The sequence below is a fragment of the Falco biarmicus genome, chromosome 6 (genome assembly GCF_023638135.1).
Source record: "Falco biarmicus isolate bFalBia1 chromosome 6, bFalBia1.pri, whole genome shotgun sequence".
NCBI classification, from domain to species: Eukaryota; Metazoa; Chordata; class Aves; order Falconiformes; family Falconidae; genus Falco; species Falco biarmicus.
Genome location: NC_079293.1, coordinates 42,748,368 through 42,774,869, shown reverse-complemented (window position 1 = coordinate 42,774,869; position 26,502 = coordinate 42,748,368). Strand labels below are relative to the sequence as shown.

The window sequence follows — 26,502 nt, the reverse complement described above, 5'->3', positions numbered from 1 at the left end:
AAACAGTAAGAGTACCTATATTAACAGCAGAAAAGTCATCACTTATTGGAAGACAAAATATTCTATACAATACTTGCTCCAACAGCACACCTCCGATATATTTCAATATTGGTATCATCATATTTGTATATCATCAATATTGGTATATCATATATTTCAATAAGGTAGCATTTAAAAACAATAAAAATTATGCCAAAAGGTATTCAGAGTATTATTTCAATCCATTCCAGTGTCTTACCTCAGTCTTGGAAAGAAATAAATGAACTGTTGTAGACAGGTTGTTTACACGATTTTTTACTACCTAAGCATCAAAATTATGACTCATTATTTGAGTACACTTTGAAGGAAAGATGATACAAAGCTTGATATGTGGTCAGTGACAGGGAAGTGGAGCAATAGAGATAATTTAAAAAGAAAGAATATTACCATTAAACTCCATCGTAGTAAAGGCAAGTTTGCCCACTTTCCTTTTTTAAGTTTTTAAAAGGCAGCAATGGAAATGTAATACACAAGGTGAGGGAGGGGGAATCCCCATTTTCAGGGCTGAGTAAGTAAAAACACATCTTTATTTCTTTCCCTGAACTATCAAAAGCCCCTTTCCCAATGAACTCTTACCTCCCTGATCTATAACATAGTCCCAAACAATTCTATTCCTTTTTCACTTAGGCCTCCAGGCTTTGCTTGAAAAAAACCTGGTTTTATTCCAGCCAGAAAGTTCTTTTCTTCTCACACACTTGCCATTGAGAATGAACAGTTGAATTTCTAATTTACAGCAGTTATACTCAAAAAGAATCCCAGACACACTTGGCAAGATTTTCTCACTAAACCCTACCACAGTTTCATTTGATTTCCTCTTAACTGCTGCAAATATTCAACTTTCCTATACAGCAAAGATTTATTGTGACTCTCTCAATTTCAAATTAATACATTACCGTTGCCCTCAAGTGAAATATTTTTGTCCCAGCTGTTTAAAAGAAAGCCAATACAAACAAAAATAAAATTAAAAAAAAAAATGTCCACCAGTGTTTTAATGTAGACGTGGACTGGGGCATGTTTCCTGCCCATGCCTGCATGGCTTCCAAGAGATTTTATATAAGTCACAGGTACATGGAAAGGAAAACAACCATTCCAAGTACACCGCTGTATTTTCAACTTCAGGTACCCAATGCTGAAGAAACGCACACCTTGTTCCACCTCACATTGAGGGACCGCAGGCAATCAGAAAGTTTGTCTTTTTCCTGAAGATCAACATTTTTATCCAAAAGCACTTCAGGTTCAGTTCTGTTCAGCCATTCCAGTTTGTCTCCCTGTACTTCCATCTCTTCACTTAAGACCTAAAAGGGGCAGAAGAGTTTCAGGCAGAAGCAAAATGCATACATGCTTAAGTAAAGAGGAGGGCGAGGAGAAGCTTTCCTTTAACTCCAATATTTAGAAAACTTTCCTGGAAATGTGTAACAGAAAACCTTCTATTTTGGTTTCTATGCTCTGTCAAGAACTGATTAAAACATTTATTCAAATATCAACATTTGTTGCTAACTGGAAAAAAACACAAAACTGCAAATAGCCAAGATACCTATACCGCCTCACATCATGCACACTGATTCTCATCTCACAAGATGCTTCTGTTTGATCAACTCTGGATGTGTCATTTGTATCCAAAAGGCAACATTCAAAGAATCAAAACTGTTGCCTGCATTCGTTTAAAAAAAAAAAAAAATTATTTGCATTATACAAGTACACAGTCAATCACTACAAAGTACTTTATTCTTAAGGAAGTGTACTCTAAACGTATTTAAAAAACTAAACATAACCTTACAACTTCATTTTGATCAACCTCCCACAGCCTTCTTTCTCTTTAAATAATGAAGTACAGGTCAGATCCTGGGAAAAGAAAAAACTTATGCTTGGATTCCCACTGACTTTAAATCAACTGTGCTATTATTTGCCTATAGACCACAAGGCACTGTGGAGTAGGAATCACAAATTCTGTCTTTGAAGTACTAGAATTAAAAGAAAATTACAACAGCAAGTACACATCGCATTTATCCATCCCAATATTTACACTAATCTCTGTTACTCCAGTATTACGGAGGTATGCATAGTAAAGTGACATGAACACAGGCCTGGAAGGGAGATCACTGAACAGAATACCCTGCTACAATAAGCATTGTACCAAACAGAGCCCATCCTAAATTTTCAATGGTCTACCTTAAAAGCATTACTTTTTAAAACACATTACATCCTTTTTAATTGGAGGCTGCTCCAGAAGCTCTGTTTAGAAACATTCTTCCCATTCCCAGCCTGTATTTATTCCTAGCTGATCAGTTAGCTTCTGTTATTCCCTCTTCCCTTTAATAATAGCTCATCTTCCCTATACTTCCTTATCTCGTCATCCTTTCCCTTCTCATTGTTCTTTGATGAGACAAAACAAGGCAAGCTCTGAGTTTCTTTGCAGACGAGAAGTTCTCCATCCTCCTGAACAGCCCAGCAGTCTTACTCAGTACCTGTTCTATTGCAAACTCACCTTTCCTTGATATACTTAACGACAATTTAACATGTTCATGTTTTCATAGGGCTAAATTGGTACTTAATTCTCTAACAGTATTTTTCTAGCAAATTCTGCTCTTTCCCGCCTTATTCTAGTTCTACCTTTTACTTCAGGCATCTATACTAAAGGTAGACGACAAGAAAAGTTAAACTTTCATGATAGTCAAGACTACAAATACTCAACTGACACAAGTCAATTAGGCAAACACAACTGCAACTACTGTACATCATGTATACACATTTGTTGGAAGTTCAAGCCTTTCCACCTGATTTGGTCTAACAAAGGTTGTTGGTTTTGGTTTTCTAAAAATTACTGATTTTTTTTAAAAAATGAGTAAGCAGATTTGTTGGATTGACGATTCCTTCCATTCTTTTAGGATTCCAGAAACATTCTCTTTCACACATCCTACAAACTACAGATATTTTGATGTCAAAGCCAGCCACAGAATAAACAGGAATAATACACACATACATAAGCACCCAACTTAACTGAAATGACCAAAACCCTTATCATTTAAAAACCAGGGTAAATAACATCTTACACACGTAACAAAGTGTTAAAGCTGCCCAATAACTGGGACAATGGCACTGACTTACCATTTTAAGCTTACCAGCTTTTTGCTAAAGTTTTGACAATTATAAAGTTGACTGGGGGACACCACCTCCAGTGAAATATCACTTACTAAATTTTATCAGTAGTACATGTATTTCTCACTTTCCAATACATAGCCACCTACTTCTGGCTAGGTGACATAGTTATCAACTCAACCCGAATTCATTATGGGATGCATCTTTCCTGTGTAAGTAATCTCACAAAACTGTCCCACACAACCATAATATTCCTTTGGCTATTTACAATGTGACAACTCCCCTCCACAAAAGTCATGTCTTGATGCTTTGCAGAAGACATACATGTGTATACACTACACACACTAATCAGTCTTGCCTGTAATTCTTGCAGGTTTTCTTCATGGTCGAAGGTATATCTTGTGTCCAGAGCATTTTCTGTATTTTCCAACCAGCAACGCAGCTCATCAAGCTTCTTTCTGTACTCTATCAGCTGCTGATTCTCTCCTTTTAGTCTTAGAAAGGAAAACAAAAAACTCACATAGATTTCTGCAATGAACACAGCACATCAGTCCTACGTTACTTCTGATGCAAGAGTCACATGTTTTTCAGTGGTTGGCGCATTTTAAAGGAGTCATTTTGGTATTCAAAGGATTTATCCTCATAATTAATTTGCAAGTATGGTGCCATTCAATACTACCTCCTTAAAATAGATAAATTTCTGTTCCAACGTCATAAAATCGACTTCTAACAGTCTGCAGAAAACATTAAACGTAATTGACAGTAACGACAACACCTTCAGGCCCAACCATTATAAGCCACTACAAGGTCACTGTTTGTAAAAGTATTAGAAATGTCTCTAAACCCTCAAAGGGAAAATTCCCTATATCACACAAAGCTTTAACAGACCTTCTCAAACTAAGCCAAAAGAAATCTTACTATGTTTCTAAATGTGCCAGGAGATGTTAAAAACATATAAATAGCCTCCAGAATTAACACTTTTTTTCCAGGGATTGATTCTTACACAATTTTTTAGCAGTAAGAACAGAGGGGAGACCTTATATTCCCAGACATGCTGAAAAGTCACGTATCTATCTCAGAACACTTTGATCTTCCAAAGTAAATTCAATGCTACTTCAAAATGGGTTTTCATTTTTTTCAGAAAATATCTAGTCAGATGGATTAAATGGCTGCAAACACAGACCTAATCATCTTATTTTGTAGTATTGTGGAAATTCAAGAACAACACAAGTGTTTCAGTTAATGTGTCTTGGACAATGCAAAAACAGAAATCAAGGTAATGTACTTACAGTTCAGCTTCAGCCAGAGAAAGTAGCTGAGTATTCCTTCCTAAAAAAAGTCTGGCATAGCAATGAAATTGTTTTTAAAACAAAGGGAAACCATAAGAAAAGAAGTTTTGTGATTGTCATTTGGTGGGTTGTATCAAACACAGACTCAGTAAGCAGCCAGCTGCAGGTGCATTTATGAGAAATTGGTTCTAGAAGACAGTTCAAAACACAGAGGTCTGAATGTCAGGGAAATTCAGATTAATGACAGCATGCAACAGAACCTCTCCCAGAGTCTTCTAAGTAAGACTCTCCTCATCGGATCTGGTCAGACATCCAAATTTCTGATTAATTTTATTACCTCTGTTGTCTATCCATAACCTCCACGGTGATTGCTTTCCAGCGTCTATTCAATCCCGCCAGCTTCTCCTGTAGGAAACTCCCGTCTGTAGCAGACAGTTTCTGTATGATCCCTTCCCCAGTTTTGTTCAGTGCTGAAACACTGGTCTGATGGCTGCTGACTCCCTCTTCAAGTTCCTGTCAGAAATATAAAAGCCACACGGAATTTTATTACTGACCTACAGTGACTTTGATCTGTGGCTCATAATATGCAGGATGAATCCTGGGTGCTATTATTTTACTGAAACAGGCACTTAAAGACATCTTCCTTAAAAATTGGATGCCGTTGGTTTAAGTTATTAGGAGTCTGTTGTGGAATCTAGTTCAATTTTCTAATGAGTGTCATAAAAAGATAATGACACAGAATAGGCTGCTGAATGCTACTTAGGATCACAAGGCTTCATTTAAACCATCAGTGTTAAGAGTCCACACTCATGTTTGATTCCTTTCCTCTTAATGTACAGCAGCTTTTAGTAGTGCTGACAGATTGTATGACTTTTTTTAACCAGTTCTTTTCATAACCTATGCCCCTAATTATTTCTGTAACTTCACAATATTTTAGCTAGGATTATTATGGTTGTGCTGCCGTGGTCCCCAGACATCTCAGAAAATCCATGAAACTAAAGAAAGTCAGAAGATGTCAGGATCAAACCTTCAAATATCCTTAACCACTACAAAAACCTTAGGTCATTAGTAAAAATTATTTGCAGCTAGATCAGGAAATCTCAAGAAAGAGAACGCAAATGTCCTAGGAGAAAACTCCCAACAGCAACAAAGATAAAATAAAAACTGTATTTTGTAGGCAGAACTTACATTTCTTTTGCAACACACACCTAATTCTTGGATAACCATTACTCCCAAAAGGGAAGAAAAAATAAATATCTGATCCTTAGTTATGTTTTCCTTATTTAAAGGAAGTAAAATAGTTTAGCTAAACAGAAAAGCCTGCTCTTTCATAATGATGAGGTAGAAAGACATAAGGGAATTAAATTCCAGAACTGAAGTCTAAAACAATAAAACCCAAGCCATCTCTAATTGGAATATTCTCTTTTTCTAGATTGCTTATACAAGGCAAGATCATGCAAAGTCAATAGTTTCAAGAAATGTTTTGCTAAGTTATAACTGACTGTTGTTGGGGTCCATTTTTCTTATGATGAGTAGAAAGTAAGTGAAATAACATACTGAACTTCTTAACTGATTAATGTATTTTTAATGCTGTAACAAAACTTATACAACAACAAAAAGTATGCCATATTTGAATTATCAAGTTAGCTCAGATCCATCCATACTAAAAGTCATTACAAAGCCCTATACTATAAGCAGTTGAGCTCTTCCCCAAGAATCAGTTTAAACTGCAACTGAAAAAGAAATTTTAAGAGTTACCACTTTTTATAGTGTAATTTTGCACAGCCTAACTTCAGATCTATATATCTATAGAGAAAACCAGAACTTTGGAAGAAAAATCTAGGCTTTCGGGCTTGCTTGCTTTCTGCACAAATCACACATACCTGCTGATGCAGCCCAGCTGTTTGCAAGTCCAGGCTGCCATCCGGACCACGGGCATCTGCCAGCAGCACTTCAGCTTCCGTCACCCAGTGGGAGAGGTCATTGAGATCACAGTGGAACTGCCTCCACGCCTCAATCGCTCTATCAAAGCAACTGTTTGAAAGCAAAGCATTGAAAAATTACCCAAACCACTTCAGTGAAAAGGCCACAACTCCTACTCTGGTGAGCAGAAATTTGCCTTGACAAACAGAAAGGCTAGCACGCTGCCTGGTTAACCAAGACCCAGTACTGAAGGCTTCCTGACATAGTAGCAACTGGTAAAAGCCAATAGCACAGCCTGGCATTAACTTCCAGCTGAAGGCAGAAGGGGCACTCCTAAGCAAACTTTTCTTTCTGTCACTCGCATTGAAGATTGATTAGCTGCATCAAATTGGTCTGCATAACCCTTTTTCTCTTTATGATAAAACAGTTCAGATATCAGACATGTGGAACATGAACCAGGATTAATTGCTCAGATTATTTTTTTTATTCATAAACTATAGGGTCCTGGTGCCTGGAATTTAATAAGTGAAGGTGATTTTGACTATATAGAACTGACTGTATTACCAGTGGGGCTGCATAAGTAAGTCTTATGCAATTTAATCACACAATAATTTACCAGGCATTTCATTATCATCATCTTTGCAGCCTCAAATTAATGTGTAGCTTAACTTGAAGGGCAACGTTTTCTAGCATGGAAGAGGCTCCATTATCACAGCCAAAAGGCTGCTTTTACCTAAAATGAGACTTTTACTATGTTAACAAACTAACAAAAACAGTCCATGAACGTTAAACAAGGAATCCATGTCAGAAAGGTGGAGAGAAAGTCTCTTGCTTTCTATTTGTTGATTGCAAACTTTATGTTAACATTATAAAGCAAATAGTACAGATACCTCAAAGGACACAGGACTTATGAAAAACAACATGGAACACCAACAGACTGGATAGTATCCTGGCCCAAACTAATAAAAACAGTAGTCTTCAAAGACATAGGAGGTCAGGTCTCCTGCTAATAAAAGGACACCCTAACGTCACAGAGAAGAACTTCATAGAATCACAGAATTTGGGTTGGAATGGACTTTAAAGATCATCTAGTTCTCCTTGAGCGTGACCATCCAGCCAATAGCTTATCCACCAAGTGGTCCGTCCGTCAAACCCATGTCTCTCCAGTTTAGGGACAAGGATGTCATGTGGGACAGTGTGCTCTGCACAAGTCCAGGCAGATGATGTCAGCTGCTGCTCCCTTATCCACCATTGCTGCGACCCCATCTTAGAAGGCCACCAGATTTGTCAGGCACAATTTGTCCTTAGTGAAGCCATGCTGGCTGTCACTAATCACCTCCTTATTTTCCATGGGCCTTAGCATAGTTTCCAGGAGGATCTGCTCCACCATCTTGCTGGGCACAGAGGTGAGACTGGCCTGCAGTTTCCCAGGTCTTCCTTTTTCCCTTCTTACAAATGGTAATACAAAGATCTCATCTGCAGCCCATTATTTTTGCCTTAATTCCAACAGCAGACATTCCAGCATTACTGCATATATACAGAGGCAATATGAAATGAGCAGCATTAACAACAAAGATATCTGAAACCAAACTTTAAAAGAGCTACCATTGCATCAATTTTCTTCACTAATTAAATTCAACAGTCCCTAAGTTCCTAGTGGGATTATTTTCATCAAAATTACATCCCATTTTTAGCAAGACATCCATATTTCTTGGCACATACAGGGCTTTTTAAATATTCTTCTTCATGTGGACCAATTCCAATAAAGGAGGAAGCCTTAAAAATCTCTACTTAAGGTTTTCTGACTTTACCTCCTAGCTCCACCGTTTCAGTTTCCTGCACACATCTCAATTCACTAGCCCAACCTGTAGACTGACCCCAGATCTCAATCTCCTTTTATTTCTGAGGTACATTTCAGTCTAACTGAACACACTGTCTCATGATAGTATCTCATTTCACATTTAATGAGAAGAGATAGTCTAAGCACTTAAAATAGTTTAGAAGAATATTTTATTGGCTCCTTTCAAAATGAAAGTTTTTGAGGGAGTTTTGAACACATGACCTTTTCAGAATCCAGAATTTTTAAACTGTAGAAGAGAACACTTTGAGATACAAAGCTTTAAGTCCTGCCGTTTCCGTTGCGAGCCTACAGTTCCATCAGTATTTTGAGCAACTAGACAAAGTCTGACTCTGATTTTGAGCCAGATGCACATGCTGCTGTTTCCCTACAGCCCAATAAAAGTAATGAAGTCCTGTCCTACAGCAACCAAGGCTTGGCTACTCCTTGCCTCCTCCACAGGAATACACTTGCTTCCAAACCACTCGTCATTCCCAAGTCATCAACACCTTTAGCACTGGGGGAAAGTCCATGGCAGAAGGAGCAAAACTAGTGAATCAGCATAGTTACAAACAGCTCAACTAAGCATTAAGCCCCCACAGGCACACAGACATTTTACTTCACACATATGTTCAGATCAAATTGAAGTCAACTGGACTTAGTTAAACACTTAGAAGCTTTGCTAAATACAGTTTAATCCAACTTGAGCTTGGCTACATCAGAGCTTTTTTCAAAGGTTCAGCTACTTAACTGACACTATAACAAAATCGCTACTACCTCTGAAAACTAAATCAATCTTTTGCCACAAAATTCAGATGCTGTTTCTCCTAGTTCTGTCAAAATCTCCACCCGCTCCAGAAACAGAAAAAAGCCAAAGATTAACAAGGACATAAGAGTCTTCTAGCCTTCTTGCTTATTATTGGGGCAACACTAGGAAAAGCAAGAATAAGCTTGATTAAAAAACTTCCTTAGTAACAGAAAGGATATAAAAATACTAATGCCGGAAGACAGCATTTTAATATTGATACTAACATTGTATTCGTTAATCAAAGTATATGCTTCTGTTAAAATTGCAGCACTTGATATATTCATGAAGCTACATACCATTTAGCTTAAATTGCTAGTCCAGTAGTCCCTTTTGTATGGAAATCATGCCCAGTACTATTCTCATTAAGATGCACAGCCTTACAAACTTTTTGAAGCACAGTATTAATTTGTATTCAGTGAACCAACTGAGGAGGTAATCTGTTGCATTTTGCCAGCTAATCATAAATAGTGAACTTATTCTTTGATACACTTATCTTTTTCAATCGGAAGACGAGGTTTCTCGTTAACCCTGGCTACCTAATGAAATCAAATTTAAGCAGTAAATGAAATTGTGCTCATACTTACAAAAAGATAATATGAGTTAAAGCATTTCAATTCAGTTACGGGGGGAAAAAGGCATAACTAAAGCTTAGCAAACATCATACCTATGAAGACAACAAAATAGCTGCAGGCACATAAATATAGATAAGCACCAGATTCTGGAACATTTGTCTCCAAATACAGCAGGTGAGAACAGGCAGCCAACAAGAGCACAGAAAGTGGTATCTAGCTGGCACCACTACTTGTTTTCAAATGAAAAAACAGTGAAACAACAGTGCCTGATGAGTTATTAGAAACCTTGATGCTTCACTGTTCCGATGGCCCAGAACTTCTGGAAGTCTCTGCTTAAACAATACCAACAACCAATTTTCATATTCCTATACATACACCAGTGATCCAAAGAAAGAGTTGAAAACAGCAGCTTATGTAATACGCACTCTTCCTAAAAATATGTCTTCAAAATACACTATCAAATGTCTTTGATAACAGATTTCTGGTGCTACAAAGTAAGTGAACATAGCTAGACGTTACTTTATGCTCTACAGAACTTTTGCATTAACCATTACCTTATATCACCACTAAAAAGCAAATACTGTTAAAAGCAAATTAACTACAGTATGAGCCTTTGCATTTAACTTTAAGTTTCTTAAAATTATTTTCAGTTCTTAAGGTTTTTTTGCATAGCAGCAATCTTAGTGCCTGCTGCTGTTTGCAGTGTGATTATCTTCGGCTTAGTTGTAACTTCCTGAACCCATACCTTCATACTTTCACCAATTCCAACCTCAAACGCCTTTCTGACACACTTCCAAGTTCGACTAAATGTTTAAAAACAAACTCAATACCACTTTAAAGTTGATTCAGGTAATAAGGCATTTTCAGTTTAGAGTATCTTCTGTAAGGGGTGGGGGGAAAATCAAAGCTTAGTTTAACTTTCCACTCCCCAATGTTTTTGGCATAAGTGAAATTACAGCTATTTGATATTTGTGGAAAGGAAATGGGAAACACTCTTTTCTTTAGCACTGATTTCAATATTCTCTTGTTCTCTCAACAACAAAATTTTCTAATCCGGTCATCTTTAATTACTTTCAACAAAGATTATTGGCAACTATAAAACATGTTGTATTTTAAAGGCCCCATTCTTTCACAAACTCATTCCCTCCTTCATAAGCAGCCTTGAATTCTTTGTTAAAAGATGTTCTACTCCACATTTTTCTTCTAGAATTTTGCTTTGCAATACCTTTATAAAACAAAAAATTTATATTTTATAAACAAAATATTCTATTTTATAAAGCAATCAGCTTCATAAAAACACCCAAACTACAATTTGCATGTTAACTGTTTCAATACTTGATAATTCTGGCAATTATTGTGTAATACTAATATATTAAAGCTGATTACTCCCAAACTCTATCTTGATCATTAGGATAATGCATATATTGGAGTACACAAAGTATTTACCATGTGGTCACAGAAACCAAACATCCTTGACTTACCACTTACGATCATTGTACATTCTGTTAATTCTGTCCCATTCTGCATTCAGCTGGGTTAGCGCATCTCCTATTTGTATCGCCTCAGGTCCAGATGCTTCCAATATAATATCAGGCTGCTTTTCATGTATGACCGCAATTTGATCCCCAAGTTTATCCAAAACATCTTTTATGTTCTGCAAGCACAGTAATGACACAAGCCATTAGTAAAGTCAACACCAGGAGGAAATAATTTAATAAAAAAAAAAAAAAAAAATAAAGACAACCAAAACCTCATCTCTTCAAAACACTGTTCCAAAAAATCAGTATCTAAAATAAGAGCATGACAATGAGCATCAGCAGTTTATAGATTAAATCAGTTTTAGCAACTGAACTGAATGATCCATTACATCTTTTTAAGTATGTGTCCTTCTCAGTTTTTTTTATAAAAAATATGAACTATTTTATATACCCAATCTGTTACTGAGGTAAAGGGACACACCATACTTCTCAAAACAGCAGTATCTTCATTACTAATTAAGTCTGCCCATGTCACAAAGACACTATACATATTCCTTCCTCATGTAAAAAACAAGCCACAAGACATGACTTCATTATGCTTCATGTAACCTCCTATATGCATAGAACTTCAAAAGCATAAGCTACATAAAAGTGTTAGATTTAAAGCAGACAGAGTTAAAGCAATCTCAAATACCATTGAACTATGATGTGAAAATACCTTTAAACCAGATGCTGCTGTAAGACCGCCTTGGTATTCAGAGGACAAACAGTCCATGCAAACAGTGGAATTTACTTATCTTTTTGAATTTAAAACAGTAACCCCTCTAAAAATTCTATGCTCTGCTACTTGCTGCTTCTGAAAGAATCCTTAGAACAAATCAAAATTTCAAAATCAGATGACAGACCTGCACCAAAATGAAGTATTTCAAACCCATCTTAACATAAACACTCCTAATTGTACTTAGGGGAGCACAGAAGCAGAGTAAATAGGGACAAGAGAATCTCAAACAAAACAGGAGTCTCATGCGCTTTGTCAAAGGTTGGCATCATTCCCGTATTTGCTTTTGAAAACTATGACAAAAAAAAAACAAATACAAAAAGTGAAAGCATGTACACAGCATAAAGAAAATCAGGTTGGAAAGTGGACTAAAATTCTGAAAGCTTTTAAAGGACCTGTATAACAGCTACAGAAACAACTGATCTAGCTCTTGGTGAGAGGCAAAGCCTGACTGACTCAAATATAAAGGCACAGACCCCACTATGCTTCCCAACCCACGGAGGTACATCTACGCTATACCACACAATGTGCAATTTCAAACGCCAGTGGATGCTTTCTGAGGGAATCTCTGTATCCTGCTCCTTTGCATGCGCAAAAATTAACCAGGACTCAGACTCCTACACACTTAACTCACATTCAACAGCAGGATTCATTATTTTCAAACACACTTTCTTCATCCCCTTTTGAAGAAGGGCAAATCCTTAACTACTTCCTCATCATTAATCACACAGGTAAATCCACAGGCTGACAATAAGAAGTGGGAGCTTAAAACTGAGCACATGTCGATGCTTTGCTAATCAGAACAGGTACCACTGTCTTACAGCCTCATATATAGCTACATTCAAAAATCAAGAATCTCCCTTTCTCCCTCTTCCCATATAAGCAATTGTTTTCACATGACACAGAGAACAGCAGCTATATTGAGGAGACCAAGCAGGAACATAAGGAGATTGACTTAGCATTTCTCTACATATTACGTAGACTACATGAAGAAAACCACAACAGTTTCTCCAACAAAAGAAGTTCAACCCTTCTCTCCCAACCTCCTGCCCAGCTTCCACACTGCTCCATTTTGTATCTGCATAGAAAGAAAACTAGCCACAAAAGTGTCTCATCATTTCATTTCCAGTGTATATTGATCCAGTATAACCTGAGCAAAAATACAGAGCTACACAGTCTCTAAAGGTTTTTTTATTCTACTATTTCCTTCTGCCCTTCTTCCTTCTGAATATAATTCTTAAGACATGCAGTACCTTCAGTGCATCTTCCTGAGTTGAAAAATCCTCGTAGATGCCAGTATTGAGCTCTGGTGCATTCAGCAGCAGTTCAACATCAGCCATGGCCAGCAAGACTTTGTTGATTTCAACCAAGTACTCAGCCAAGAAAGGCAAGGTCCTAACTCCAGCATCAAAGTGGCCTTTTAGCCTCTGCTGGACAGGGATTGCCTAAAAGCATGAAAGTTCATTTTATATTTCAAAGAACAAATAATTTTATTACAAAATTCTATATCAGTAAACTATATTCAGAGTAAGTACTTTTCTACATTAAAAGACAGAACAAAGGCCTTTCTAGCAAGGTTACATAAATTCAGAAAGCTGAATAAATTCATAATAATACATACATACATGAATAAATACATAAATTCAGAGCTCTTTCTGTATTTATTTAAATAAATAAAAAAAAGTTATAAAACTGTAGATATCATGCTTCACAATGACCCTGTCTTATTCTTTATTAAAACTCTGGAGAGTGGGAAGGGCACTGCTGTTTCTCTTGCCTTGATCCTTACCACTTCCAGAAGTTACACTTCTTGATCAAGACTGTATCTAGCTGCAATTACAACCCACTGTCTGGTGCCATCATCAAGGACTCCCAGAAGTTACCAATTTACTGAAGGAGACTGGTTTTTTTTCTCTCCACATTCTTTTCAATAAGCAGCCCCACTCACATTTCCAACCATTTTTTAAATAAATGAGTGCTCTACCAGTACCACAATATGTTTTTTTGCAGCAATAAGAGACACTAACTCCTCAAGACCTTGGCAATTGTTACTTGCTCTGGCTGGAAAATGAGGCTGTCTAGCCAAGTACCACGTTAGCAGGTAAGAAAGCAAGAACAGTAATTTAATGCAGCTTTTTCCTGGACCAAAATGATGGCCTGAATCTGAAGCGTTAGGAAGCCTGCTGCAAGAAACTACACTGCCATGCCCAGCAAAGGTAGCCGAGGAAGGCAGGTGAAGCAGATACTCCAAAGACTGAAAACACTTTTTGCTGGACAGTTTTCTTGTTCAACAGGATTCTATGACCATCTTTGAAAACAGCCCAGTTCTTTGAAATCAGCAATGGAAAAGTAAACCCACCTCTGAGTGTACTGAAAAATTCAAGCAACTTCTAAACCACCATCCTGTACTCAGAGAATCTGAGTCAACCAAGACAGAATCCTCGACTGCACGATGTACTAACAGTTGAGTATACACTTAAGAGTGTGAAGAATAAACGTATGTTCACAGCAATTTCAGCCAGTGATTTTTACTTTGCAGTTAGTCTGGGCTGGATGCACACATGCTAATCACTAGCACAGCTGACAACCAGTAAAATATTAAGCTCCACTAACAAAGCTGTTTGCAAACACCCGTCTATCTTCCTCCTCCACATGTTTCTGAGTGTTTCAAATATGTCAGTCAAATTAACTGGAATCTAACATATGCAGCACGTGTAGTGTAAAAGAAAAAAGGATGGCAGCAGAAAAAAGTATATTCACGTGTTCACCATTCAGGATTTCTTCTCATGCACTGAACGCTCCCGAGTATTTTATTTGGTTTGTGTTTGGGTTTTTTTGTTTTGTTTTGTAGTAGACAGTCATCCCTACATTGAAACTGGGGACATATTTGTACTTCCGCCAGGCCTTTACCACAATGGTATGCTTTCATTCATTCATTGCATACCAAAGAAATAGGACACACAGGCACATAAGCATAAATTGAGTCTACTAAGTATTACAGACAAGCATCATAAAATACTCAGCATTGCTTTTGATTCAGAAAAGTAGCAAGCAAGCACCACAGTAAAACCCACAAACTACTCCATATGCTTTAGCCACAAATCCAACATCCTGGTACTTGATGCTCCCCAAACACATTTTCTTGAGGCTCTGTATATATTTTGTCAGCTTCCAAAGCTTGGGCAAAAGCCCAAGACTTACATAGTGGTACCATTTCCTGTGGAAGGAGAGGCCCTAGCTCCAGAGAAATCGGACAAAGCTTGTGCAACTCAAAGTATCTTTTCCCCAGCAATACGGAATAAACCAGGGTTTGAACAAACACCAGGATGCCTGCTGCAGAACAGCCTCCTGCAACATCATCCCAAAGTGTTTTCTCAATTTTTCATCACCCCACAAGTCCCACTCTCACACAGGCAACAGTCCAGAATCTAGACTTCACCCAAATTAACAGGTCACTGGACTTTGTTATTTTTCTACCTCACACACATTGCTTTACCTCTCATTAGACAAAACTTGCACAAGATTTCAAACAGCACCTGCTGCCGGCATGCAGCAAACTTGTTCTCCACTTGTTGCCAACACTGACATACACTGAAACTGTCTGCTTCCCAATTAGCACCATCCCAGGCCAGGTTGCTGCTCTTCTGCTGAGCAGTGAACATCTCCTGGTGCTGCTCTTGCACAGCACACCTCATTGCTTATCTCCTCCAGCTGCCTCCCATCACTGAGAGGATGGCTCATACTTTCACAACCCTCCTTCTTAAAGGTGAACATATGTAAGTATTATAAACACATTAGTGCTTTACTGCAGCCAAGTTTTAATTGTTCAGCTGTTCTCTACCTTGCATAGCAGACTGGCAGCTTCTAAAATGCAGCATAACGTAATAAAAAAATGGAAAAGCAGAAGTTTAACATAACTCTCTCATGCAAATCAAACACCTATCTGTCACAGAAGCTGGAGTTTAGTTTTGTTTTTTATTAAAGAAAACAGGCAAGCGAACTTTTTCTAAAGCACCCACAAATAAAAAGTTAATCAAAGGATATTTAGGAGGAAATCCGACTGGATGACTTATTAGACCTTTAATTTCAGCAGTGACAGAGCATGTTTATTAAATTTGATCTCTCTTTAAATACTAGGGAAAACGCAGGACTGGAGATAAAAGGGGAATACTCAATTACTAGTGTACATACTATCAATAAGGCCTCTCAATGAGAGATGCTAAAACTAATTTTATTTCAGTGGTCAAATAAAAATTTGTTTCCACCTATACTTAGCATGTAGTTTTACCTGCATTCAGAATTTGTATTCAGATTTTCTTCCCCTTTCCCCTTTTACACTTAAATTCATTTTCAAACAAAAATCTATCAAAGATTCAACTCCAGGAGATACTCTGACTTGCTTCCAAAAGTGGATTTTGGAAAATACTACCTGAGAAATGGATATAAAATTGAATAATTTACCTTGCATGTTTAACCACATGAACATTTTAACCAAAAGAGTTTAGCCAGTCTAATCTCAGATCAACACACATTAGTTACCTTTGCAAATAAATGTCCTTTTGATTAGAAATGCTCACTTTTTTAACCATTCTATGTTCCTTCTTTCTCACAGTCAAAATATTTCATAGCCAGTTTTCTAGGAAAAGGTTTTCTAAAGCTAAAATCTCATGTCCATCTTATTTGTCCTTCTGGATTAATTAATGCAGTCAGTATTTGTGGGCAATGTAGCTCATGGTTCATATTTAAGTAACTTAGAACCTTCTCTGTAAAAAGCACAACAGGCAAACAAACATGTGTTCTTTATTACAGGAAGAGTAATTCAAAAGCCTTCAAGATGCTATCTGTGTTCCAGTTTATGGGAGAAACTGCACTGTGCCCGCAACAGTAAATTCACTTACCATCTGCAGAATTATCATTTTTACTTCAAAACAATTTCCTAAAACCTGGGAAAATCTCTCAAACTTTAGTCTAATTACCTCTGCAATTTAAGGTTTAATTTTTCCTTTCCCTCATTCCAAGCCAAGTCAGAATAGAGCACTTTAAATAAATACTATAGCAAGACTAGAAAAGAAGGAACTCAGAGATACAAACTTCCAATGCAGGTTTTTCTAGCTGACGGCTTTGTGGCAAAACAAGGGTTATTCAAAAGTACCAGCGATGCAGAAGGGTTACCAATATTTCAGAGACACTTAACTCCATAATCCCTAGAAGCACACACGATGAGGAATATTTATGATCCAGCTACTTCCAGCAAATCAATATATAGATATATATGACCTTCAAGCACCATAAATAAGTCCTCTCCTCCACACTCATTTACAAAAATGTAAATAATGTATTACATAAAACATTAACTGGAGTTACTCCCCAGCTTGGCACCTGAATTCTTTTCTTTCCCTCCCTGTTTGCTCATTCCAAAACTAGCTTCTCTTCTTCTGCTCACTGCACCTTCTTTACATCAAGGTGAAGGGTTGAGCCAGCTGTGCACCAGTGGGTCAAGAATTCATTTCATGCTTCTCAGACCTGTGCTGACGTGAGCAAAAAGCACTGCAATTTGCCAGTTGGTAGTCTGGGGGCCCTATGGATACATCTAGGATTTCCCTTTTCCCACCTTCATCAGACATCCCTACTGACTAAAGAAGGGGGAGCAAGGTGTTCAAACACAGAACAGATGGTAAAAAAATGGGGCGAGGCAATTTCTGTTGCAGAATTTTAGCATTAGGGTTGCCTTCATGGTGCTGAGGGTAAGTCAGATCTGGTGGCTCCAAGAAGATTCTGGAGCAACTGTGTTCATCAAATAATGATGACATTTGAGAACACTGTTTCTCCCTTCAGAAATAGTATGGTCTCATACCATTTTTTGTGTTCAAGATCAATTAGTAAAGCAGGTGAAAGAACAAGCCATAAAAGTAAAATAAGGTCACTTGAAACAAGCTGGCTTACCACTCAAATATCCAAAAGCTAGAAGCACAGGCACATGAAGCAAAAGCAGCAGTTTCAGAGTCTCACAGTAGTAATGAAAACTGCTGCTGTCCTTTTCTGAAAGTCTAGCTGACTCAGCCAGACTAGAAACTGTATCTGGAAGTACAAGGATACTTTTACACGACTTAACTAATTCTGAGCAAAGATAGTATTTCTCCATCAATAGTCTATCATAACTGCTACGGTAATTCATATTTACATGATATTCTGCATTCAGCACCCACATACCAAGACGCAGTAATCCAGGAACAGATCCAGCAGTACCAGGGATTAGCTGCAGTATATCCCCAAAGGAAAGGGCTTTATAGGAGGCAAAGGGCCTTCCTTAGAGAAGATAAGTCAACATCCAGCAAGACCAATAGTAACAAGGAAGACCAGTCTGTGGCACAACTGGACTGCTCCCATTAGCGAAGAACCTTTCAGGTACACCTTTGTTCCCTTTTCAATCCAGTAATAGATTCACTCAAAGCAGCTGATGGTCAAACAGAAAAACTGAATCGTGTTGTTATACTTTAAATGTGTATGGATCCCCATCTCCTTCAAACAAATTCCCTGGCATCAGTCAGGTCCCAAGAAGCTCGTGTGCAAGTACCACAGTATGCCAGGAGTGACCGCTGGGGACCCAACAGAGCAGTCAGATGTCAGACAGTCAAAGAGACCCTGGGACCATCTTTGCTGCCCAGCTCTGCACGGGAGGCCTGTCATTTGAAAAAGTCTCTCGAAAGAGAAGCAGATTTAAAAGGTTTACTTTAATCGCTAATAATGAATAGCCTGTGTGACCACGGAGAGCAGACCATCTGCCATAGGTCTACAGCTGTCATAGGCTGCTGAAGCCACACAGCACTACCCCTGTGAACGAAGAGCACCACATCATGGCACTGTGGCATGAGTCTCACAGGAAACCAGACTATTTTACCCCTGCCTCCAAGTTAATTGGTGCTGGGTTAAAAAGTTACAGAGCAGTCAAAAAGAATTGATTGATTTTAATTATGAAGCTTCATATGCAAAAGCTGAGAATTTCTTGACAAGTTGCCTAGCCCCCAAGCTTGTCCAAGAAATTACTTACTGCTTCACAAAGTTCCTCACTGTTATTGCCTAAAATATTAATATAATTACCACGTGGTCAAAGTGTGTTGAAGGATGAAAAGGAGAAATAAGATTTAAAAAAAAAAAAAATCCAACACCAAAACCCCCACAAAACCACAACAAAACTAACAAACAAAAATAAAAACCCCACTGAAAGTATCTGTTCCCTCAACAATTAAGACATACAGCTTTCAGGGTAGTAGATTTCATCAGACCCTGACATCCTATTAAATTAGTTGTGAAATTGTTTGTCAAGACCTGCACATGCACATTATCAAATACTTTAATCTTTGCAATTTTTATTAATCTTCATTGTGTACAGTCATATCAATCACATGAGGGTAGTTATCGCTCTCTAAGCACTTGAGGCAGTGAAAAGCAGTGTTAGAGTAGTTGCAATATCCCAACCACGAGACGCAGAGGCACTGAGTTTAAGCTTCAAACAAGGCTTTTATCTTATCAGACATTGAATTAAGCTGTTTGAGCCAGGGCATCAAAAAGAGTTAAGCATAATCCCCCATGGGCAAGACTAGGAAAAGACACTGTCCTGCTGCAACACTGCCCAGATCACACTCTAAGACTTGAGCCTGATGGCTGGGATATTTTGGATGTATGATGACTACGTAGAAATCCCAAACTAGTATATGCAGATAGTTTCCTAATGAGAAATGAATGTTGTTATTTTGAAAACACTTCTTTCCAAGAAGGCATCAAAGAACAGCCATAAAACCCTAATATATGAATCTTATAGATGTAGTTCATGCATAGCATTCAGACTGTTTGCTCTAAGAAAAAAACACCCCACCCCCCCGCCCCCCCCAAAAAAAAGAAAAAAAAAAAAAAAAAGTCTCATTTACCTGTACTTTTTGTTCACCTTCCACACCTTGCAGCCCGGACAGACGGTGCTCTGCCTCATCCAGCCACTTCATTAGACTGTCATGTTCCTTCTTATACTGAGAAAACACGGGAGAGAGTTCCACCACCTGCCTCCTTTGAAATGACCTGCACTCCTACAAGCCAATGTATTAAGAAAATACAGCATAAGAGGAGGGAAATAGTGAACTGAATAGGTCTTATTTATTTGAAAAACAAAAATACTTGGGTGATTCATTTGAAGAAGCAAATTCCAAAACATGTAATAGTAACAATTTATTTTTCAAAAATAGCTATATTCTATTTATCTGCACAGACATAGAATCAAAGACAGCCTGAGAGTCTTACCCTGCCTTTGAGCTACACCTCACCTTACCAACTCTAACATGATTCCAACAGATGAGCTAAAAGGAGTATAAGAATACAGGTCCCCTTTGCTTTACACAAAAGTATTTTTAATATGGCACATGTATGAAAGCACCACAACATACTAGAGTCCACAATTACTGATAATACCCTCTTAGGAAGGAAGAGGAATGAAATAGCAGACTCATTCACACAGACCTCTTCAGCTAAGAGCTCAATGAATACGTTTGTATACATGTGTCTATGTAGTCACTCTTCACACAGCCTGGTGGTAAAGACAAACCTCTGCTGGAGGGCCAAGACAAGCGAACCAAATGTCCAACCGTCTGTACCCATCTGTGTAAATATATACAGGCTGGCCCTCTGTGAAAGGGACTTTAAAAATCAAAACCACTCCCCCAAAACTTCAGAATGACAAAATTCATATTTCAGAATCGCAAAGATTCAGAGAGTCAGATTGCATGTACACGTATTTAACTCCTCCCCAGAGGATCTTACACACCAAGAGTCATAATCAGGTTGTAAGTGGGATAGCAAAGGGAAGACTGCATAAATAAGCTTTAACTATAGTAACTACCAAAATCATACCTGCACGCTGTTGTACTTTTTCTGCAGAAGCAACAGCTGTATGCGGATCTTCTCTCTCTTATAGTCCTCCATAGGCTGCTGCAACAACTGCCCTCCTCTCTGTAAAACTTCTTCAATCTGAGCTCTTTCTCGATCCAGCTAAAATTACACAAGTCTGTATTATCTACAGAAAGCTCAGCTACAGTTTCCAAAATTTATTAACCTGCTCAGATATTAACAACAATGGGACCAAATTGTTGTTTTGTTATCCAGATGTGACCCAAACAAATTCAAGTAGAGATTCTTCCCCACAACTACCAAATCCTAAACTCCAACCTGGTCATTCTACAAACTTCATAGAGATGTACTGCAGCAAGTTCAGTCAATGAGCCAGCAGCAGGCAGCCACAGCAAGAAAGTGCTATGACTGCAGCTCCATTTCTATTATAAACATTCCTTGACAATAATAAGCAAGCTCAGAGCAGAATAGCAAAACTAAAACATAATAAATATAAAAACAGCACAAAGGGAAGCATATGTTCTATAACAATAGGTCCTTCCATAGAGGCCTTTTAAAAATTGTTTTCTGTAGCACACATGTCATTTTCCATAGACTTATACTCAGCTTTCCAACTCTGTTTATAATATTTCATATGCTTAAAAGGCAGGCAGATAAGGCGGCCTGGAAGGACTTCACCCAATTTTGTAAGGAACAAGGCTATTACAGACAAGATGCAAACAAAAGTATGACAGTTTTACACACATGAATAGCAGAGCCTAGGTAAGAATCTAGAAAAAGATAAATTTTGTTCCAAGTCTTTATTTGGACTTGCTGTGAGCCATATTACAACACCCTTATTTACACCTCAATGTCATAAGTATTCATTGACCTGACCTGTGCACTGTGATTCAATATATCATACCAGTTTAAAGTGCAAAAGATGTCTACCTAATGCAATAGATTAGAGGCTCAACATTGCCAAATACATGGTAAGAGTCTCAGCTGCATTAAGTAACCATTTCAACATGAGTTCAGACAGTTAAACGTGAAGAAAGAAAAAGTTTTGCACCTCATTACATTTACAGGAAAGATTTCTTATAAAAGGAACAGAGTAGAAAAGTATATAAAAGATAAATGAAAATAGAAGTTCACTACCTGAATTACATAAACCCATGATAAAATACAGACCAAAGTAGACTAGTTACTTGCAGTGCACTAGACAAGAGGCAGCAGCTATGGGAAAAGCATGGAAAATTGTGCAGTGTTTCCAACAACCTAATAATTCCCTTCATCTGTTACTCCTGTCTTAAGAAGATTTTCTCAGAAGAATTCCCCCTCAGAGTCTGAAGAAATGTAACACATGGACAAAACAAAGAGTTAGCAAATTACTTAGTTCTTCCATTGCTCACAAACCTTTTCATCTTCCCCACTCAACTCCAGATGCTTTTCTACAACTTTTAGCATATTCTGTATGTCACACTCAAATTTTTCCAGGTCTGGAAAAGCTACTCTGGCTTCAAGGGTCTCTGACATGACAGGAAGTCGTTCTTGTCCAACAAGCACCTGCAAAGCAAAACAGAGCTTTGTTCAAGCCCAAACATTTAGTCTGAGCTGTAACACACAGTTTAATGATTTAAATCAATTCTCCATGAACAAGCATACTAGTTGTAGAACTATCAGATATCAGCATAAAAGCATTGCAAGAGTTGTTTGATCTAACACAAAGTTAGCTTGTACACAGAGTTGGTAGGTATTACCAAGCTTCTACCTACAATCTGAGCGTTTTGGTCTCAAAACAAAAACAAACCTCCAGTCATATTCCCTTATGTTGTTGTTCTGCAGTTCATACTTATGTGTACTGCAATACATACATTTTTCTAAATCTTTATAACACATAGTTATTTATAAGTTCTCCCTTCCAACTCAAGTCATCACCTGCTACTCAGGTAAAAAAAAGCAGTTGGTCTAAGATCAATCTGTCCATTTTTCACATATAAATATCTACACCCAAGAGAATAAAAAGGAGTGAAGCACTGTTCTAACACAAAGATCTATCCCCTAAAGCTATTTGCCACCATTTTGGCACAGACCTCCCAAGTTTGCTTATCCTCACCTTGGCACTTTTGATGTGCTGAGAGACCTTCTCAAAGTTACGGTTCAGTTCTGCCAGTTTGGGTTCAACAAGTTCACGACATGACACTCCCCGACCATTCATTAGGATAATAGCCTGATCACGCACATTATCCACTCGAAGACTAACATCATCTAATTCAGATGTTAAACGCTAAGTGAAAGAAAATGCAAATGGTTACCGTAGGAAAGGAAAAAATATATAAAAAACCCAAAAACACACAAACAAAAAATTGGGAAGAAAAAAAAAAAAAAAGGGACACCAAACCTGACCTGGATACTAAATGATATCAAAAGTGGTTACTTGACAGTAACATTTCCTACCTTCACAGTTTCCTCCTTTTTGGTTGCTGACTTTTTCTCAATCTCATCCAGCAAGGCTTCAGCCTGATACAACCAAGTACTTATGTGAGCAACATTTTCATCAAAAATTTCCAGCTGGCTCTGATGATTCTAGAAAAAGATGGGGGAAAAAAAAGTATCAATGCAAGAAACTTAAAAGAAAATCCACAAAAAAACCCACAACATAAAACCCAAACACACACACAAAAAAACCACCTGCCAAAACTATCAGTATGAGTATAAAGGAGATTAATGGAATAAAGTGGTATGGATACACCTTGGAAAGGAACATTGAAAATTAGATTGTACCTTTCACCTTCAGTAAGTATTTACAAGAACTCAATTTTCATTCTAGATCCTTTGATATGTTTCTTCCTAATTCATAGAAGGGGAAACAGAAATAGCTGAGGTGGTTTGTCCAACTAAAAGACAGATAACATATTAAAACATCACAGCCAGACCACATCATTTCAGTTGATCAAAAAACCCATGATTTCTTCAATTATCATTAGGCAGGTAGAACAGTATGCATTACGTGCAGCTGTGGGTTTTTTTGATTGAAAGGGAATTACACCAAAACCTGCAAATTATAATAGTCAAGTTTTGATATTTTACTGATTATATTAAAATATTCCTTCCTCTTAAAAGTCACTGCATTGTAGATATGTTATACAGATCTGCTTTCATATGCAGTCAGAAATCTCAACTTTAGGTGCCAGGCAGAAACACCACATTATTCTGGGTGACCAAAACAAAGCTATCAGATTCATGGAAGCACCATCCTGCTTAAGCACAGAGTTTTTTACCAAAAATAAAAAGGATAGCTACACTTTGATCTTTTAGACTAAGAAAACAAGGGGAGGGGAGGAGAGAGGAGGCCTATGATTGGTCTCTATATCAACATCAAGAAACATAATCACTTAGGAAAAGAACGATTAAATTAAAATCTGCACAAGGACAATACTTACGCCCCACATTACCATAAATTACAAGGTTTTTAGTTTTGGATCATCATTACAGCATTCACAAATACACTACGTGACCACTCCTAACATTGACATCATTATGAAACAGACAGTACAACCTGCAACAGGCACTGGACAAGAGGCACAAGGCTCACCACCTAGCTATACACCAAAGTTTCCACAATTTCAGCCCTTATCAGGTGGATTCTTATAAGCTGAACACCACCGAAAGACTTTATCTGAAAGCATCAGTCTGCTACTAGCATTAACTGTAGACTGTTTCATGTCCACTTAGCAAAACTTGCAGCTTTAGGCTGTATAATATGCTTAGTCTTCCATTTACTCAGCCAAACAGACACTGTTGACCTCAACTCTTAGTTGTCATATTCTTAAGCACTTGCAGTTATGGGCTGTCTGAAAGAGCAGTATGCTGACAGACTGTCCCCAAGTGCTTTGCTGAACACCACTAGGAAGTCATCAATTGTCCATTAAACAGCCATCATCTGGGTCTCAAAGAAATCAATTGACACAAAAACACTCTGTTCATGCTGAGGTTGGCACAGAGGCTTCTTTCAGGCTGAAAAAGAGAGCAGCACACACAGCAGCCTCATGGAACCCAATCCTTTTGGACTAGTTCCTTTTGTTTTCCACTTACATCAACAAAATCATGAGCTTATAGGAAGTTACACAGAAAACACAAGATTTCTGGGCTCTACTTAACCTGTTATGAAACAAGCAACACTTCCATAACCTGGTGGGGTTTTCCCCTCTCATTTTAATCTGTCAGAATCAGCAGAATCAGCTACTACCATTTAATGAGTAAAACACTAGCAGCTTTGTGAATGCTTCTATGCCACATAACCCACTCAGTCTATGTGTGATAGTAGATGCTCCTTGTCAGGATAGTTTAGAAAGTTACTTTACACACTAGGGCATTAAGAATTGTATTAAGAGCTAAATAATAAGTGGACACAAAAGGCTAGCACTATTGGTGTAGCAAGAGAGAAAGTTCCAAAACATTAACAGGAAAGAGGTACAAGCAGATAAATTTGTAAATACGGACAAAAAGTTAAAAATGTAATGTGACGGTACATAAAGGGGTGGAGGGGAGAATAGAAAGATAAAGAGATTAGAATAGCAGAGGTGTGAAAGTCCTTCACTAAGCATACGCTGCATTTTCTATCAAAAAGTGGAATTATGCCACAATGTCTTGGGAGAGTAAGAAGCCAGAAAAGAAGTCCTAGCACTGAAGCCAGGAGAATAAGAAATGCAAAAGGGAAAAAGTTAAACCTAGTTTTATTCTCTACAACTAAGCAGGTTATTCCCACTATGTCAAGTTAACTGTCTGCCTGGGATATTTACATAGTTTCATCACTCTCATCCAGACTGTGCATTTTCATCGCCTACCCACTGAGCAATAGCCACTGCTACCAAAGCGTGTGGCACCAAAGCCTGTGAGCACATCTAAACCACCTGCAAAACAGTTTCCCACCTTCCTCATTGTATATAACCTTACGACTCATGTTTCTATCTACAGAGTAACCAGATATCCATTCTATACTCCTTTAAGTCCACGAGGCACAATGGAAGCTTCACATCACAGCAGGGAGACAAGTAAAAACTGCAACTTCTCCAAGGGTGTGGAGGGATAACCACCCTGAATATTTCTCACATGTGCAACTTACCAGCAGAGTGTCACACCAGTCATCAGTCCAGGTCCGAACTCTGCTCCAGCCAGCATTAAGGACACACAGCTTCTCCTCTAGGGAGGTCTCACTCCCTTCCACCAGAGCCTGGAGAGCAGTGCAGCTTTCAGTGATGCTCTTCAGGTCAGCTTTCCTCCTCTCCAGCTCTCTCAGCACATTCTGAAGCAAAAGGAACCATTAACAGTGCACACTGCTCCCAATCACAAGGGTAAGGCAGCAACGTTTTTACCCCACAGAAAACAAACAGTAATATAGATAGTCTTCACTTGAGAAAAATCAAACCAAGTAAAAGCCTTCTGTTTATAAATACTCTCTGCAGCTAGTTAAAGAGCAATGCGTGTAAGTGTCCCAAATAACTTAGCTTGAGACCTTTTTTGATTTTTTTTTTGTAGTATCTTCATACTTTCTTTTCATTATGTAGGTAAAACAAATGCATCACATCACATTATAGGTACAATTTTAAAAGGTTCTTTTTGCGCTGTCAAGCACCACAAAGAACACAGTTCTCAGAAGACACATTTGATTTCTCTGTATCTTTTCCTATTAAAGTACTTTTACAGTTGGCAATGAGTAAAGTGACAGGCCAAGGCAGAATGTTTTTTTGATCACCACCACTCATTACTGCAAATATTGAATTCACTTGCTACATATTACAGAAGCTGTAT

General features: G+C 38.0%; 1 protein-coding gene across 5 annotated transcripts in view; it reads right to left on the bottom strand.

Moving 5' to 3' along the window:
• Positions 1-26,502, bottom strand: part of UTRN (utrophin) — a 386,536-nt gene that overhangs the window by 232,274 nt on the left and 127,760 nt on the right. For 4 of the 5 annotated variants that reach the window (XM_056344155.1, XM_056344154.1, XM_056344156.1 and 1 more), the window contains 12 exons: positions 25,817-25,996; positions 23,149-23,277; positions 22,808-22,978; positions 22,108-22,257; positions 20,716-20,853; positions 19,746-19,898; positions 13,074-13,265; positions 11,046-11,218; positions 6,308-6,458; positions 4,762-4,937; positions 3,494-3,629; positions 1,185-1,334 (listed from right to left, as the gene is read on the bottom strand). In XM_056344155.1, the coding sequence (XP_056200130.1) occupies positions 1,185-1,334; positions 3,494-3,629; positions 4,762-4,937; positions 6,308-6,458; positions 11,046-11,218; positions 13,074-13,265; positions 19,746-19,898; positions 20,716-20,853; positions 22,108-22,257; positions 22,808-22,978; positions 23,149-23,277; positions 25,817-25,996 (1,899 nt within the window). The remainder of the gene's footprint in view (positions 1-1,184; positions 1,335-3,493; positions 3,630-4,761; positions 4,938-6,307; positions 6,459-11,045; positions 11,219-13,073; positions 13,266-19,745; positions 19,899-20,715; positions 20,854-22,107; positions 22,258-22,807; positions 22,979-23,148; positions 23,278-25,816; positions 25,997-26,502) is intronic. The other variant, XM_056344157.1, reaches the window with a different exon arrangement.